General features: G+C 50.1%; 1 protein-coding gene across 1 annotated transcript; it reads left to right on the top strand.

Moving 5' to 3' along the window:
• The first annotated feature begins 530 nt into the window (after nucleotides 1–530).
• On the top strand, nucleotides 531–15,422 carry GET1 (guided entry of tail-anchored proteins factor 1). Its single transcript, XM_041734951.1, has 5 exons — nucleotides 531–714; nucleotides 9,532–9,697; nucleotides 10,545–10,612; nucleotides 12,635–12,749; nucleotides 14,436–15,422. The coding sequence occupies exons 1-5, from the start codon at nucleotides 613–615 to the stop codon at nucleotides 14,507–14,509; spliced, it is 525 nt and encodes a 174-aa protein (XP_041590885.1). The 5' UTR covers nucleotides 531–612; the 3' UTR covers nucleotides 14,510–15,422.
• The last annotated feature ends 1,142 nt before the right edge of the window (nucleotides 15,423–16,564 follow it).

Genomic DNA, 16,564 nt, shown 5'->3' with positions numbered 1-16,564 from the left:
TTAATACCTTTTTTTTTTTTTTTAGGTATGCAGCTTAGTAAATTGTTTAGATTTCAATGCTTTGTTTTGAAATGCAAACCTACATTTTGCATATAATCACAAAACGTTTTTTTTTTCTTTGCGCTCACTCGCTACCGTAATTACAGTAGTTTATCATCTATGGGAAGGCTTATTTATGCATCTATAAAATTCATAAAATAAATTTCTCTAGGAATAAAAAAAGTCAGGCAGTTTTTTTTTTTAAAGGTGCACATTAAAAAAAATAAAAAAAATAAAGGTGCACATTATATAAAAATAACAAGTGGTTCGCAGCTCCTCCAGCCAAACTGGGGCTGGTGGCAGCCCAACCACCACCAGGGCTTGGAAACCCGGGGGCAGGTTGACGGGGTGGGGGCAGGGTGCGGGCAGGCTACGGAAGCCGGAAGGGCCAAAGGACTCCGCTGGAGCGCGTCCGCCCCGGCCTCCCCGCCCACTGTGGCGCAGTGCGCAGGCGCGGCGCTGCGCCTCGGCGGCCGCGCGGGCCCCACTGCGCAGGCGCCCGCCCGGCGTGGGCGCCGGCGTGGTCCCCATGGAGTTACCTTAGCGGAGCCCGCAGCTCCGGGAGCAGCGGGGATGAGCGGCGCGGAGGCCGACCGCTGGGCGTGGCTGCTGGTGCTCAGCTTCGTGTTCGGGTGCAACGTCCTCAGGATCCTCCTCCCTTCCTTCTCCTCCTTCGTAAGTGTCCGCCTTGCCTTCCCCGGGGGCGGTGGGTCGCCGCCTCGGTCCCCGGCGAGCTCGGGCGTGCACACGGGGGTCCCGGACCGGCCGCCGAGGCGTCTCGGTCGGGCGGTTCTGCATTCGAGATTTTCATTATTATTATTATTATTTTTTTAGTTGCTAGCGTCTACAAGTTGCAAAGCTTTACCCCCCCGCCCCCCACGCCCGAATCCGGATTTCTGGATTCTCGGGGAGAAGGAATGACCTGGCAACACTTGGCCGCGTCTCCAGGTGGCAGCAGCCCGCGGACCCGGAGGTTCTCGGTGCACCCCTGCCCCTCCCCCACCCCCGCCCGCCGCGCTCAGTGCTCTATCCCCGGGTCCCCCGAGGCGTGCAGCAGCAGCCCTCGCTGCTCGGGCCCCGAGCCCCGGCCCACGGAGGCCCCGGCCTCCTGCATGCAGCGCCAGGCTGCAGATGGAAGGATCTCAGGGTGCAGCCGCCCCCCGTTCTTGCAGCCCGAGGCCGCGCCTTTGCGTGGGCATCAGTACATGAGCTCGTGTCCAGTTGTCACCGCTGCTGTAAGATGCAGATGTCATCCGGTCTCCCTTCACCTCCCAGCGGAGGCCTCTGACTCAAAGGGTCAGGTCGTTTGCACGGGGTCATCCAGCTGGTGACTGCTGGGTTGCACGCTGATCCTTGGTTTGTGATTCTCCCCCTTTTTTTTTTTTTTATCCCTCTCCCCTTTGGGGGCGCAGGTATAGGTTTGGGGGCAAACGTGATAAGGTGTGTGTGTGGGAAACAGGGAAAGGGCGCCCCCTTTATGCCCACAGCGGGAGTCTGACAGCCTGAAAGACCTCGAAGACTGGGTGCACGCCTTGTAGCTTTGGGGGAAACAGCAGTTCTTCTGTGATCTCCTGATGTAAATTGGCGGCGTGTGTATGGGCGGGGAGGGGGTGGTATTTAAGCCTAGATACAATTTCTTTATTCTGCTAGCATTCATGGAGCACCTGTTTTGTGTAAAACTCTAGGGTTGTACTACCTAGGCTTGGGGGATTCTTTCTTTTTTAAATTTTTATTTATTTATTCATGAGAGACATAGAGAGGCAGAGACACAGGCAGAAGGAGAAGCAGGCTCCATGCAGGGAGTCCGACGTGGGACTCAATCTCGGGTCTCCAGGATCACGCCCTGGGCTGAAGACAGCACTAAACCACTGACCCACCCAGGCTGCCCAAGGGGGATTCTTTCTTAACTCCCCACACCCCTTTGATACTACCCGGGTCTTTAAATGATGTCCCAGGTACTTAGCATTGCATAGGAAGATTCTTGAAGAGCTGGCCTCTGCCCCCCTTTTTTTCCCTCTTTTTTTTTTTTTTAATAAAAATCTTCGTTAAATACACATAAAAGTTCCCATCTTAACCGTTTTTAAGTGTATATAGTTCAGTGGAATTAAATAATCCACATTATTGTGTTACCATCAACCACCATCCATTTCTAGAGCTTCTCCATCTTCTGTCCATTAAACAGTAAGTCCCTATCCCTCTTTTGCCTCACCCTTGGCAACTATGGTGCTTTCTGTCTTTATGAATTTTTCAAGACACAGGCAGAGGGAGAAGCAGGCTCCCTGTGGGGAGCCTGATTTGGGACTTGATCCCAGGACCCTGGGTCACGCCCTGGGCTGAAGGCAGCCGCTCAACTGCTGAGCCACCCAGGTGTCCCTGTCTTAAGAATTTGATGACTCAAAAAAAAAAAAAAAGAATTTGATGACTCTGGTTATGTCTTATAGATGAAATCATGCAGTATTTTTCGTTTTATGCCTAGCTTTCATTCAGTATAATGTCTTCACAGTCTATCCCTGTTGTATCATGTGTTAGGATTTCCTTCCTTTTTTTTTTTTTATTTCCTTTTTAAGGCTGAATAATATTTCATTGTGTGTATATACCACATTTTGTTCACCCCTTCATCTTTTGATGGACTTTTGGGTTTCCACCTTTTGGCTATTGTAAATAATGCTGCTGGAACAGTGGTGTGTAAATACCTGTTTGAGTCTCTGCTTTTGGTACTTTTGAGTAAATATCTGGATGTGGGATACTGGATCATATGGCAATTCTATTTTCAATTTATTGAGAAACTGCCAAACTGTTTTCCATAGCAGCTGCACCATTTTGCATCCTCACCAGGTGATGTACAAGGTTCTAATTTTTCCACAGTTTACAGCTCTTGGTATTTTCTCTTTTGTTTTTGTAGTAGTCATCCTCAATGGATGTGAGGTGGCTTCCTGTTATGGTTTTGATTTGCATTTTCCTAGCGATTAGTGTTGCTGAACATCATTTTATGTGCTTATTGGCCATCTGTATAGCTTTGGAGAAATGTCTATTCAAGTCCTTTGCCTCCTTTTTATTTTTTAAATTTTTATTTATTTTTTAAAGATTTTTATTTATTTATTCATGAGAGACACACAGAGAAGCAGAGATACAGGTAGAGGGAGAGCAGGCTCCATGCAGGGAGCCCGATGCGGGACTTGATCCTGGGTCTCCAGGATCACACCCTGGGCCGAAGGCAGGCACTAAACCGCTAAGCCACCCAGGGACCCCCTCTTTGCCTCCTTTTTAATGGGGCACCAGGAACTATCCCTAGGGGAAAGGCATCCTCTGTGGCCCCACAGCGGGGAGTGAGTGGGCATTTGGTTTGTTGTTGTTGGGTGAGGAGTTGTTTATATATTGTGGATTAAATACTTAACCAGATGTCTGATTTGTAAATATTTTCTTCTGTGGGTTGCTTGCCTATCTTTCTGGCTGTATCCCCTTGATTCTTCTTGCGTACCCTATTCCATTTCACCTCTTACGGAGCTATACGAAACTAAATTGCTCAGAGAGACTGTTTTGGTTTTGTATTCCTCTATGAATTGTTCATGATTTCCCGTTAGCAGAAGGGGAGAAAGAGATGTGTGCTTGGGTTACGGCAGTGGCTACAGGTAAGACCTGTCATCATCAGGCTCCTTAACCAAGCTTCCAGCAAGCTGGTGCTCTGCTGCTGGCACACACTGTCACCAGAGGTTACTGCTGCAGTCTGGATGTGCACGAGGCTCGTGTCCGTGATGTTCCTCATTCAGACCAAAGATCCCTGGGTTTGTCTTTGGACCTGGGTCCACATTCTGCGCTGCTTCCCACAGCCTGTATAACCTGTGCGACCTCAGACCAGTTAGCTTTCTTAAATGATTCTCCGTGGTCGTCACGCTGTTTGTCAGGGTTGTCAGCCAGGCCCAACGGGTAATAACATGCTTATCCTAGCAGAGCACATCCCCTACATTGGCGTTCAGAACAGGGAAAAGTACTGAAGACCTCCGTACCGCCTGGTCACTGAGAGTAAAGGTGTCAGGAGCGCTCCGGGCCTGCGTAGGGTACGACTGCTTCCACGAGCATTACAGGCGGCCCAATGCAGGAGCCGTTGGAGGATGTGAGTGGGACACACTCACAAGCCTGCCTGGGAATGGGCCATGTCCTCGAACTGGAATCCCAGCCTCAGCCTGTCTTCCCGCCAGTGTTTCATCCCGTTATAGTCAGATGGGCTGGCTGAGGCCTTTGCATAAGTCTCTTAAATACTGCAAGCCCTCTGCCAAGCTAAGGCTTGCAGGGCGCTGGCGTGGAGGTGGGTGCCTGGGTCAGGCCCCCTGCGGCCTCCGGTGTGCTGACTTGGTTGGAATTTTACCGAGTTGTCTCTTCTCTTCAAGCTGGTTTCAGGGCATATGGATGAGAGCGCCTCGTGTACCTAATGGGTGTCCTCGGGCCTTTCTTCAGCCAAGGGCAGAGGCAGAGGGAGACACAGGCCCCGGTGAGCACCGCTTTGCACGCGAGTGGGGAGGCGCACTGCGCAGGCGCCCCAGGCCTGGCGGGAGCGGAGCGCGCTGCTGCCTCCCGGTGGGCTGCGTGCACTGCGCATGCGTCCCGGTGGGCTGCGTGCACTGCGCATGCGGCCCGGGCACGCCGGCGGAGGAGGGGTGATGGAGGCGGACTGCGCAGGCGCCGCGCCAGGGCCCCCGCGGTGTAGACTAGGCCGTGGGCTTGGGCGGGGCGGAGGCTGCCCTCCGGGTGCGGCGTGTGGGGCTCGCCGCCATTTCCATGTTTGATGACTTTGAAGTCACCTTCATTTTCTGCTCTAGAAAGTGGGGCCGCCTGCCTCTCCGCCTAGGGGCCCAGGCCACTGGGGCGAGGCACGGACACTGCGGGCCCTGCGGCCGGAGGGGCCTCCCCGGGACCCGGAGCACGGTCGCCTCCTGAGTCCCCGCTGGGGGCCCCCAGGCGTCAGGATGCCCCTCCCTCCGGTCGTAGTAGTGGGGTCACTGAGGGGGCCACGGGGTTGAGCGCGCACGTGCAGGTGGGGCTCGAGCACTGGCCATCGGGGTGCGGGGTGGTGCTGGGGGGGGTCCCGACAGGGGCGCCTGAGGAGCCGCGGGCCTGGTCCTGCAGCCCTTGTCCTGGCGGGGCGGGCGTGGGGGCGCGCGAAGGGGCAGAGGTGGGGCTCAACGTGGGGGTGGGCGTGGGGGCCGACGTGGGGCTCGACGTGGCGGCGGGCGGGGGACCCGATGTGGGGGCCAACGTGGTGCTTGACGTGGGGCTCGACGTGGCGGCGGGCGGGGGACCCGATGTGGGGGCCAACGTGGTGCTTGACGTGGGGGTGGACGTGGGGGTGGGGGTGGGGGCCGAGGTGGGGTTTGACGTGGGGGCCGACGTGGGGGTGGACGTGGCAGCGGGCGGGGGACCCGATGTGGGGGCCGACGTGGTGCTTGACGTGGGGGTGGACGTGGGCCCCGACGTGGGGCTTGGCGTGGGGGCGCGCGTAGGGGCCGAGGTGGGGCTCGACGTGGGGGCAGGCGTGGGGGTGGCTGTGGGGGCCGACGTGAGGGCCGACGTGGGGGTGGACGTGGGGGCCGAGGTGGGGGTGGGCGTCGGGGCCGAGGTGGGGGCCCGACGTGGGGCCGAGCGTGGGGGCCGATGTGGGGCCGCCTCGGCCCTTGTCCCGACCCGGAGCGCGGCGCCTTAGCGGGCCGCCCCGCGTGCGGCTTCCCCGGTGCCCCCTGCGTGCCCGAGGGCGCCGTCCGGGTCGTCATGCGCTGCCGTTCAGGGTCGGGCCCAGGGGCCACCCGCCGAGCGGTGCAGCGCGGCTCGACTCGACCCCGCGTGACCCCAAGCTCGCGCCCTGACGTCCTGCCTGTCGGGCCCCGCCGTGCACCTGGCCCGACCCGGGGGTCTGGTGGGACCCCGAGCCCTGCAGGCCTGCGGCCGCGTCTGGGCGGGGGTGACGGAGGCGTTGCCGCTCCTGGTTCCGCCCTAGATTCCTCCACTGCCTGCGTCTGCTAAGAGTCTTGGAAAACTCGTTTTCTTCTCGGGAATTCGTTGTGGATCCATGTCCAGGTCTCTGAAAGCTGTGCCCCGCGCAGCCGCTGTTTGCCAAGTGGGAGGTTTGATGGCCTAGAAGGTGCTCCTGAGTACGGAAGGAGGCTTGTTTTTGTTTGGAAAATCAGTACTCAGGACACGTAAAAATTCACATCTCGTTGGATGTTACAATTCAGCTCGTAATTCTAGCCCATTTTAACTGTCCCTTATAAGGCGGTCTTGGTTTAATATCGGTGCCTATTTATAAATGTAGGCACTTCCAAGTATTTTTGTGTACTTGTAGATGTGATTTACTCACCCACCCTCCACCCCCAGCACGACACTTGTCTGATTTAACCACAAGACTTCCCCAGCTCATTTTCACGCCCTTGTTCATCGTCTGCTCCTGAGTGAACATCTTTTGGTCTTTTCAGTTTTCAAATTTTTTTACGTATCCTTTATGGTCGTAAGTAATACACTTGTGGTTCTGTTTCTTCTTTTGAAGATCGAGTCTTATTTTTTAATTTTTTAAAAAGATTTTATTTATTTATTCATGAAAGACAGAGGGAGGCAGAGACACAGGCAGAGGGAGAAGCAGGCCCAATGCAGGGAGCCCGATGCAGGACTCGATCCTGGGTCTCCAGGATCACGCCCTGGGCCGAGGGTGGCGCTAAACTGCTGAGCCACCTGGGCTGCCCTGAAGATCGAGTTTTATTTTTTTTTTATTTTTTTTTATTTTTTAATATATATTTTTTAATTTTTATTTATTTATGATAGGCACACAGTGAGAGAGAGAGAGAGGCAGAGACACAGGCAGAGGGAGAAGCAGGCTCCATGCACCGGGAGCCCGATGTGGGATTCGATCCCGGGTCTCCAGGATCACGCCCTGGGCCAAAGGCAGGCGCCAAACCGCTGCGCCACCCAGGGATCCCGAAGATCGAGTTTTAAAAGTCAGGTTTATTGGGATCCCTGGGTGGCACAGCGGTTTGGCGCCTGCCTTTGGCCCAGGGCGCGATCCTGGAGACCCGGGATCGAATCCCATATCAGGCTCCCGGTGCATGGAGCCTGCTTCTCCCTTCGCCTGTGTCTCTGCCTCTCTCTCTCTCTGTGACTATCATAAATAAATAAAAATTAAAAAAAAATAATAAAAGTCAGGTTTATTGATGTATAATCTGCGTTCAGGGAAATTCACTGTTTCTAGGTTGGGGGGCAGTTTGATGAGTTTTGGGCCGTTCCTATTTTCGTCTCCAGGGTGGATCAGGCTGGAGTATATTCGTCCTGTAGTTGCAGTGTTGGGTGGAGGGGATGAAGACAGCTGGGTGTGAAGGCCCCTACTCTGGGCGAGGCCTGCAGGACGATGCGCAGCAGCCAGCACTGTGCTTGTCCACAAGCCCTTGGGAGACCTCTCCTGGACCACGAAAAGGGCTTCATTCCACAGGCCCTGGAGGCCGCCACATCTGAGGGTGTCCTGGAACCCGCTCCTGGGCAGGCAGCCCCGGGGGACCTGTGATGGGGCGTGGCTGGCTCCCCGGCCCTGTCTGAAGAGTTGTCCTATTGTGCAGAGAGGACCCCAAGCTGGAGGGGCAAACTGTTCCTGTGCACTGCTGTATGCCAGTACACTTACATACACTTTTTTGTTTTTTAAATCTGTTTTTAAACTTTTGAAACAAACATACAATACAGAGAACATTTTGTTTCCTTAACCGTTTGAAAAAAGTCAGCCTGCACCCCTGCATTCCTCGACACATGACTGCAAACAGGGGCCTTGTCCACAACACAGCCTTCAGGAACCTTCCTACCGGGCGCTCCTGTGTTCACTCGGCCCAGGCGAGCTCCTTTGTAGCAAAAGGATCCCAGTCAGTACTCTGCGTTGCACACACTTGCCACATCTTTTAAGCCTGTTAAGATTCCCGGGGCTTCCTTGACGTGCATGGCTGACGTTTCTGAATATGGCAAGGGCAGGGAGTGTGCGCAATGGCCTTAGGACGTCTTTGACCCATGTCCCAGAAGGGATGCTGTGTTCTCCTGGCATCTCCTCTGGCGCCGTGGGACGTTCACACTTCGCTTGGGGGCAGGACTGGGGGAATTTCTCTCCCCCACATGGGACGACCCCAGATGTCCCCCCCCACTTCGCCAGCCGGCTGCCGGGCGCCACCTGGTGGCCACTGCTGTGTCTGGTCCCTGGGCTCCCTGTAGGGAGTGTCAGTACCTTCGTGTGTGTGTTGGGGGGGGACATCTGGGGTCATCCTTTGTGGGGTCCGGCTGTGGGGGGGTTGGAGGGGACATCTGGGGTTGTCCCGTGTGGGGTCCAGTTTTCGGGGGTGGGGGCACCTGGGATGGTCCAGTGTGGGGTCCAGCTCTGGGGGGGGGCATTGGGAGTCATCCCGTGCGGGGTCATGGGGGGACATCTGGGGTCTGGCTGTGGGGGGGCACCTGGGATCGTCTGGTGTGGGGTCCCACTGTTGGAGGTGCCTCTTCACAAGCACGTTCGTCTGTATTTCTCTACCCATCAAAAACCCCCAAGTTCACACCCACGTCTGAAATCCTAATTCAACACCGAAGAATTCATTCAGGTTCTTCCCCCATCCATGTTTTTAATCCCCTTTTCTGATAGTGAAAAAACTGGCTCCTATTATTTCCAATATGTTTCATGTATTTGATCATTGCTTTGTAATTAACCTCCCACCCCCATGCCTGCCTGGCCCATTTGGGCTCTGACTGGGGCTTGGCCGGGTGCTTTCCTCTCATCCTGTGTGCATCCTGCTCCGACTTCTATGCCAGGCTGCCCTTTCTGGAGATGCTCGTATCACCGTGCTTGGCTCTATGTCCCCCTTGTCAGGGTGCTCCTCTGTGGGAGTGCCCCCTCACTGTGCTTGGAATTGAGTCCTCCTGCTGGGCCACCACCTCTTCACTGGCACCCACCCCTCTTCTCTGCCTGCCTATTTAGGACTGGATATTTCAGGGAGGGAAGAGGATGTGTGGTCCCTGTCACCTGAATAATGGCTGTAATTGGTTTTCTTTTTCGTTTTATTTAACGATTTTATTTATTTATGAGAGAGACAGAGGGGCAGAGACACAGGTAGAGGGAGAAGCAGGCTCCATGCAGAGAGCTGGGCGCGGAACTCTATCCCAGGACCCCAGGATCATAATCTGAGCCAAAGGCAGATGCTCAACCCTTGAGCCTGGTTTTCGTTTCATAATCACAATTTTATAGTTGTAGTGAAAGATACATACATTTGTACTGGAGCGACTCAGGGGCATGACTGCAAAAGGAAACGTATACTTGGAACAGTGATTCACATCAGAGGGAGTTTGTCTTTGTGGTGGGTGTAGAGGGCAGCAGCAGGTCCAGGCAGCCGAGGGAAGCCAGCCCAGGTGGAAGCGGCTGCAGGGGGATGCGGGAGGAGGTGGGGGGACGGTGTGCCCGTGTGGGAAGGGACTGACCCCAGCTGTCCGCTCCATCAGATGTCCAGGCTGCTGCAGAAGGATGCCGAGCAGGAGGCACAGATGAGAGCAGAGATCCAGGACATGAAGCAGGAGCTTTCCACTGTCAACATGATGGATGAATTCGCCAGATACGCCAGGCTAGAGAGGAAGATCAACAAGATGACGGATAAGCTTAAAACTCACGGTACTGGTTTCAGTTGTAGTGTGGAAAGCGTCATGAAAGCTGACGACTAGAGAAGGCTTCATGTAAAGATTGGTAGAACGTATGTTTTGGTTCTTAGACGTTTTACGTGTTAAAAGGAACTTGTAAGTTGTCCAGAAGAAGCCCAGTAGTCACGATAGCTCTCTCCTTACTTGCCGGTGAATCTTTGCTTCGTAAACAGAAACAGCTAACATCCTCCTAGCTTTTCTTCTGTTTTTATAGGTAGACGTTTTCGAATTCAACATTTTTTGATATAAGTCTAGAGACAGTGTCATAGGGGACGCCCGAGGGCTTTTGTGAACACTCTACAACACGCCCAGAGTGTCCTTATCTGAGAATAGACTGACAGTCGAGATCAGGTCTTCATCACTGTGTTGCCTCCGCCAACAGTCTCCTGTGAGGAAGTCGTCACGTCACCGTGTGCTGGGAACGTGCACAGTGAGAGCTGCCTCCCCGGCTAGTATGACAGACGGAGGGGCCCACGTCCGCACTGGCGTACTGTGTAGACGGGGAGACCTGGGGAGCGAATGTAGTCCTGTTGCTATGTGGCCTGTCAAAAGGATCTTTGATGTAGACACATAGTTTTAAGGGTTTTCAAAATTAAAGCTTCAAATCTTATCATCTGTGTGTGATTCTGTTTTAATTAACAGCATCAGGTGTGGCTTTTAAGAAATTCTGTTTTCTATTTCCTAAACATACTGAATAAATGTTACATAACACGATGAGAAAATATTTTATATGAGGAAAGTATCATTACTGTGTATTTGAATATTTTCCTTTTTTTCCAGGATTGATGATAACGATTTCATCCTTTTTTTTTTTCTTTCAGTGAAAGCTCGGACAGCACAATTGGCCAAGATAAAATGGGTTATAAGTGTTGCCTTCTATATATTGCAAGTAAGTGTCTTGTTGTGTCATCTGGGGTCCTTAAAGTTGTTAAGAGACTGTCTTCCAGAACTCTGCGGCCCCCAGAATCCAGGTCTGAGAGTTCAGGTTTTTCCACTTTCTGCTGCTCTGTGTTGTGATCCTTCCAGGATGGAACTGAAAACTCTGTGAATTTATAAGTTAGACTAAAAGAAAGCCTTTCTCTTTTTTAAATTGAAGTAGAGTTAATACATAGCGTCAGATGAGTTTCAGGTGTACAATGTAATGACTCAACAATCCTCATTACTCCGTGCTCACCATGATGTGCAGTCACCATACAACTTTATTACCGTACCATTGACTACATTCCCTGTGCTGTACTTTTCACCTCCATGACTGACTTATTTTGGAACTGAAAGTTTGTACCCCTTTATCTGTCTCACCCATCTCTGCTCCTCTTCCCTCTGGCAACCATCAGTTCTCTGTATTTATAGATCTGCTTTTCGTTTGGTTTCTTTTTTAGATTCCACATATGAGCGAAATGATACGGTGTCTTTCTCTGACTTATTTCACTTAACACTGTACCTTCCAGATCTATCCACGTTGTTACAAAACAGCAAGCTCTCATCCTTTTTAACTCAGGAGTGGTATTCTGTTGTGTATATATACACGTGTCTATACCCCACCTCCTCTTAAGCCATTCATCTATCAAGGGACCTTGGGCTGCTTCCATAACTCGGCTATTGTAAATAATGCAGCCATAAGCATAGGGGTATGTGTATCTTTTCAAATGAGTGTTTTTGTTTTCTGTGGGTAAGTACCCAGTAGTGGAATGACTGGGTCATATGGTGATTTGAGGAACCAACGGACTGTTTCCACAGTGGCTGCACCAGCTTGTGTTCCCACCAGCAGTGCACGAGGATTCCAAGAAAGTCTCTGTTGAGTTGTGAAACGGGGTTTCTCTACCACATGAATGCTGAAGCAGCTTCTCTGGGGCTCTTTCGTATTGCCTTCATTCCAGTGCAGTTTAGGGAGCCTGTGGGGAAGTGAGAGAAGCTTATTGAGACATTGTATTTTCTACATGGTCGGTTTGGGTCATTGCTTGTTACGGGGCATGCGGATGTGGGAAACGCTGCCCACTCTCTGGGGGGAAATCCTACTGTACTCAGTGGAGTCCAGCACTCTTGGTTCCCAGCTGTCCTGCCTGGGATAGAAAGTTCCTGGGGAACTATTCCTGCTTCTTTCCTCTGAGGTCGTGGACGTGCTCTTGACGCGCTGGCAGCTCCCATCTGACCTCTGGGACCTTATATGTGGTCCTCACTGTGCTAAAGGACCTGAGCCAGCCCCAAGCCCAGGATGCCTGGGTACATTTGAGTATAGTCATCCTGAAGCCCTGTCCCTGTGACGCCAGGTTAGGTTTCCCAGGGGTGGGAACGAAGCCAGATTCCCTCTCTTAAGTCTGCTTGTTTGAGTGCCTTATCCAAGGCCACGGGTTGGGTGAAGACTGCGGAAGAGATGCTGCTGCTTCACCGTCCGCCATTTAGACCCACAGGGCTCCCTCCATATGCAAGTGCCAGTACTATATGCAGTGGGGAGGACAAACTAGTGTTTCGAGGATCTTAGAGGCATGAAATCACTTTTGTCACCAATAAGGTGTATTTATCATAGTTTGGCTACTTAAAGGAGATGCTCAGTGAAAAAAGAACACCTTTGTTATGGGTGACCTTGGTTAATTTATCAGCTAAATTAATAGTGTATGTTTATTACTCAGATTAAAATAGTGACATAGGCGTTCACTAAGACGGCTACCCCACTTGGCGGCAGAGTGTTCTAGATGTCCAGTGAGCTAGTCTTTAATTAGATTCTGTTTCAAGGTGCTAACAGTGGAAATCAGTGACTGTGTGTCTGTGTCCATGTCCGTGAGGACTGGGTTGATGGGGCCTGAGGGCATCAGTTTGGAGAGTTTCTTTAGTGTGTTTCCACGTTTCTCATCGTTCTTTGGTTACGGGGTGTGTGACCAGTGGGTTGGTCCGCTCATCAGTACTGTCTTTGCAGGCTGCCCTCATGGTGTCGCTCATCTGGAAGTATTATTCTGTCCCCGTGGCTGTGGTGCCAAGCAAATGGATAACTCCACTAGACCGCCTGGTAGCATTTCCTACTAGGGTAGCAGGTAAGAGTTTTCTGGAAACCAGAGCAGAAGAATAGATAAGTTGCTTCTGCCTCTCTCTTTTTTTTTTTTTTTAAAGATTTTATTTTTTTGAGGGGGGGGGGGGAGCCCAAGCAGGAGGTTATGCAAAGGCAGAGGGAGAAGCAGATCCCCAATGACTTAGAGCCTGCCCAGATCCCCAGGATCACAACCTGAGCTGAGGGCAGATGCTCCACCACTGAGCCACCCAGGCGCCCCACGGATAGGCTTCTGTAGACACGTGGGGTACAAGGTGAAGAAACCCAAGCTCCCCTGTTCACTTGTGAGCAGTACCTTGTGTGTTGGCCTCATACAAGGCTCACGGTGAAGAAACAGGTCTAGAGAGGTTGCTTACCTTGTCCAGTGTCACTGAAATGTTAAGGGGCAGAGCTGGAGTCCACCTCCGGTTGCTTACAGAATGTCACCCCGTACCTTGAGTCTGAAATCTTGTTCTTTGAAACACCGACCCCCGGATATATGCTTGGCATCTCTCCAGCGTTTACTGCCAGTCACGTTCTTTTATTTTTGAAAGGTAATGATATCCTTTGGATGTTAAAAAGTAGTATATATCATTGTAGAACGAATAAGAATAGAAGAACAACTTAAAAACATTTCATAAGCTATAGATAACATCTCAACCTCGTGGTATATTTTTCCAGTCTTCTGTTTATACAACTAATGCCATCTGGCACATATAATTTTAGGTTCCCTTTTACTTATATTGTAAACTCTTTCCCATATCAGTAAAAAATTTTTTTTTTTTAAGATTTATTTATTCATGAGAGACACAGAGACAGAGAGAGAGATAGAGACACAGGCAGAGGGAGAAGCAGGCTCCATGCAGGAAGCCTGATGTGCGACTCGATCCCAGATCTCCAGGATCACACCCTGGGTTGAAGGCGGCGCTAAACCGCTAAGCCACAGGGGCTGCCCCATATCAATAAACTTTTTAAAGGAATATTGAGTAGCTACTCTTCATTTGGATGTATCATCATTTACTAATTCCCCTGAAAAGATATGTATTTAGGTCCTAATTTCTTACTCTCAGACCTAACGCTGCCTGCGGCACACGTCCCCATCAGTCAGCCTTTGGTTGTGATCTGTGATGACGCTGGGGGCAAATTAGTGAGTGTAAAGGAGTGACTGTTTCAGAGGTTCCGGTTTTGCCACACCTTCTCCCTGCCCCCCTGGGCCACCACCCCTACCCACCTGTGGGCGCCGCGGGTTGGGTGTCAGTGCTGGTTAACAGGAGAGCGTGAGGCCACTCTTCCAGGCATCTCGCGGGCCATGGGCCACTCCTGCAGCCTGTCTTCCTGCCTCTCCATCATCAGCTGGGCGGCACTGGCATGGGTAGACATGGCTTTGTTTATAATGCTTTTTTGAGAAGGAAAAACGCATAGTCTTCCAAGGTGGCTTTCCAGTTTGTTAATACTGTAATCCACAATGCACATCTCTCTGCCTGTTGTTCTGGGTAGTTCTTGTTGAGTAAAGAAGGCAGCCTTGTGAATCACGGGAAGGTCTGAGTTTGAATCCAGGAAACACACACCTAGTTTTTCTTAGCCTGGCACTGCTGCAAAAGGGTTGAACTCCTGTAAATTAAAGGGAGCAGAGGTAGGAAATGTGGGCGGAACCCTGGGCCTGCTCTCTCATACTGGGTTTCTTTGTTTCCAGGTGGTGTGGGAATTACCTGTTGGATTTTAGTCTGTAACAAGGTCGTGGCGATTGTGCTTCACCCTTTCAGCTGAAAGAAGACGATTGTGGCTACGGCATTTTAAAGAATGGATTTTCACTTAGTAGGTTAAAAATCCAATTTATACTTTTTTTTTCTTTTTTAAAGAAACAAAAGCACACGTTAGTTTTTTTTGTTGAATGCGTTTGTTCTTGGATTTTATGTGAGATACGAGAGTGATCATTTTGTGACTTGTCACTGTGCCGGAAAGCCGGTCTCACATGTGTGTCCTGGCAAGGCCCAGATTTGTTACCAGAAGTGGCCTGGGCGTCCACGTTCCTTGGGGTGTGTGCACTGTGGGCATATTTTAAAGGTCACATTGCCAACTGGAAGGTCAACATTTTCTAATGTAATTACTTTAAAGACTTTGCACTATTTTTGATCCAGATTAGAAAACAATTTAATTTTACTATCACTACTAGAATTTGAAATCTCCTGTAGTACTACTAAAAGAGGTAACACTAATTGACATTATTTGTGTGTTTTTTTTTTCTCTGTTTAGAATGTCATTCGTTGGGCAAGCCTTCCTATAGTATTTACTTATTTGAAGTTATCTTTTTGTTACTGTGTTTTGTAAATGTGTTCATGAGATCATAATGCATTGTTTTATGCTCACATTGTGTGTTTTATATTTAAAACATTTCAGATGAAGTGTGTTTTATAAGCATTTAATATTTATGTTCTGTAGAATGGAACAAATTTGAAAACAAACTAGGAATTCTGATTAAATTGAGTGGATACATCTTTTAAAGCACTTTTTTTTTTTTACCGTTGTGTTGCTCTTCTTTTTGAATTATAATTGATGTAAAACATTATTAGTTTCAAGAGTACAACATAGTGATTTGATATTTGTATTCACTGTGAAACAGTCACCATAGTAAGTCTAGTTTCTCCATGTAAAACACTTTTTTATATTAAAATTTTTGCAAGGGCTTGTGTGACTTTTCCTTCCTTAGAGCCACTTGCTGTGACAAGTTTGTAACTGTGACAAGTGACTGAGGACGTTAACCTGTTAACTCGGGGGCCATAGACCTGTGAAGCTAAACTACTATCACTGGTTTTTAAGAAGTCTTATTTGTATTGTTGAATTCCCTGGTGATCTAATAAGGAGCTCATTGTTACTTCCATGAATTGTACCAGGAAAACACAGAGTGCGGGGGTGGCTTAGTTAATCATTTCTAGAGGGGAGTTGGTTCATCATTCAGACGTCTCCAGCCCCAGGTTGACTTAAGCTTTAAGAAAGGAGGTGGAGCAGGGATCACGGGAGCATTTATAGCAGAAGCATCAGAGGGCGTCCTTCGGCCACAGAGGATGGGAAGCCCCCCTTATGAGGCCAAGAGAGCAGCACAAGGGGCCTGGGCGCTCGACACCATGTGTCTCGTCTCCCCTGCCCCCCACAGAGCGAGCTGCCCCCCTAAAGGGCAGGTTGTGTGGTGAGCAATCAGTGGCTACGCACAGTGTGCTCTGGGACACCCTTGGATCGCTAATCCATGTACAGTCTCCCTGACGATGTGAGCCTCCCTGACATGTGAGCCTCCTCTGTCTCCTAAAGATAATGTTCTTTCAGTTCCTATTTGAGAATTCTGATGAATCTCACTAAGGCTAGAGGAAAAAATGTACAGCTGTACGTGAGCAGTAGCAGTTTTTGAAGATTACGTAAGGGACATGTAAGCATCCTTCTTGTTTTACATCATTGTGGTTTTTCGGAAATAGTTGTTTTTAAATAATAAACATGGTACTGGATTTAAAAGCTACAGAAAAGGATTCAATGGAAACTAGGTATTTTGGCCCCCAACTATCCTATCACCCCTGTCTTCTATTACCAGTTTCTTATAATTCTTCCAACGATATTCCATATGTATGTGAATATTGTGTGCATTTTTAAAATAAATTTTTTTTAAATTATGAAATAAATACCCAAAAAATTAGTAACTGCTTTTTTTTTTTTTTTTTTTTTAAAACCTCCTACTTGGAAGCAAGGAAGCAAAGTCTCCTGTGATCCACAGAACTGGGATTGCTGGTGTTAACATTTGCTCTTTGACTTTTTTCTATTTGTGTTTGGACAGCTATG

This window comes from Vulpes lagopus, chromosome 20 (assembly GCF_018345385.1).
Source record: "Vulpes lagopus strain Blue_001 chromosome 20, ASM1834538v1, whole genome shotgun sequence".
Taxonomy (NCBI): Eukaryota; Metazoa; Chordata; class Mammalia; order Carnivora; family Canidae; genus Vulpes; species Vulpes lagopus.
Note: the sequence above shows the minus strand (reverse complement) of the source record. Positions and strands in the feature narration are given on the sequence as shown.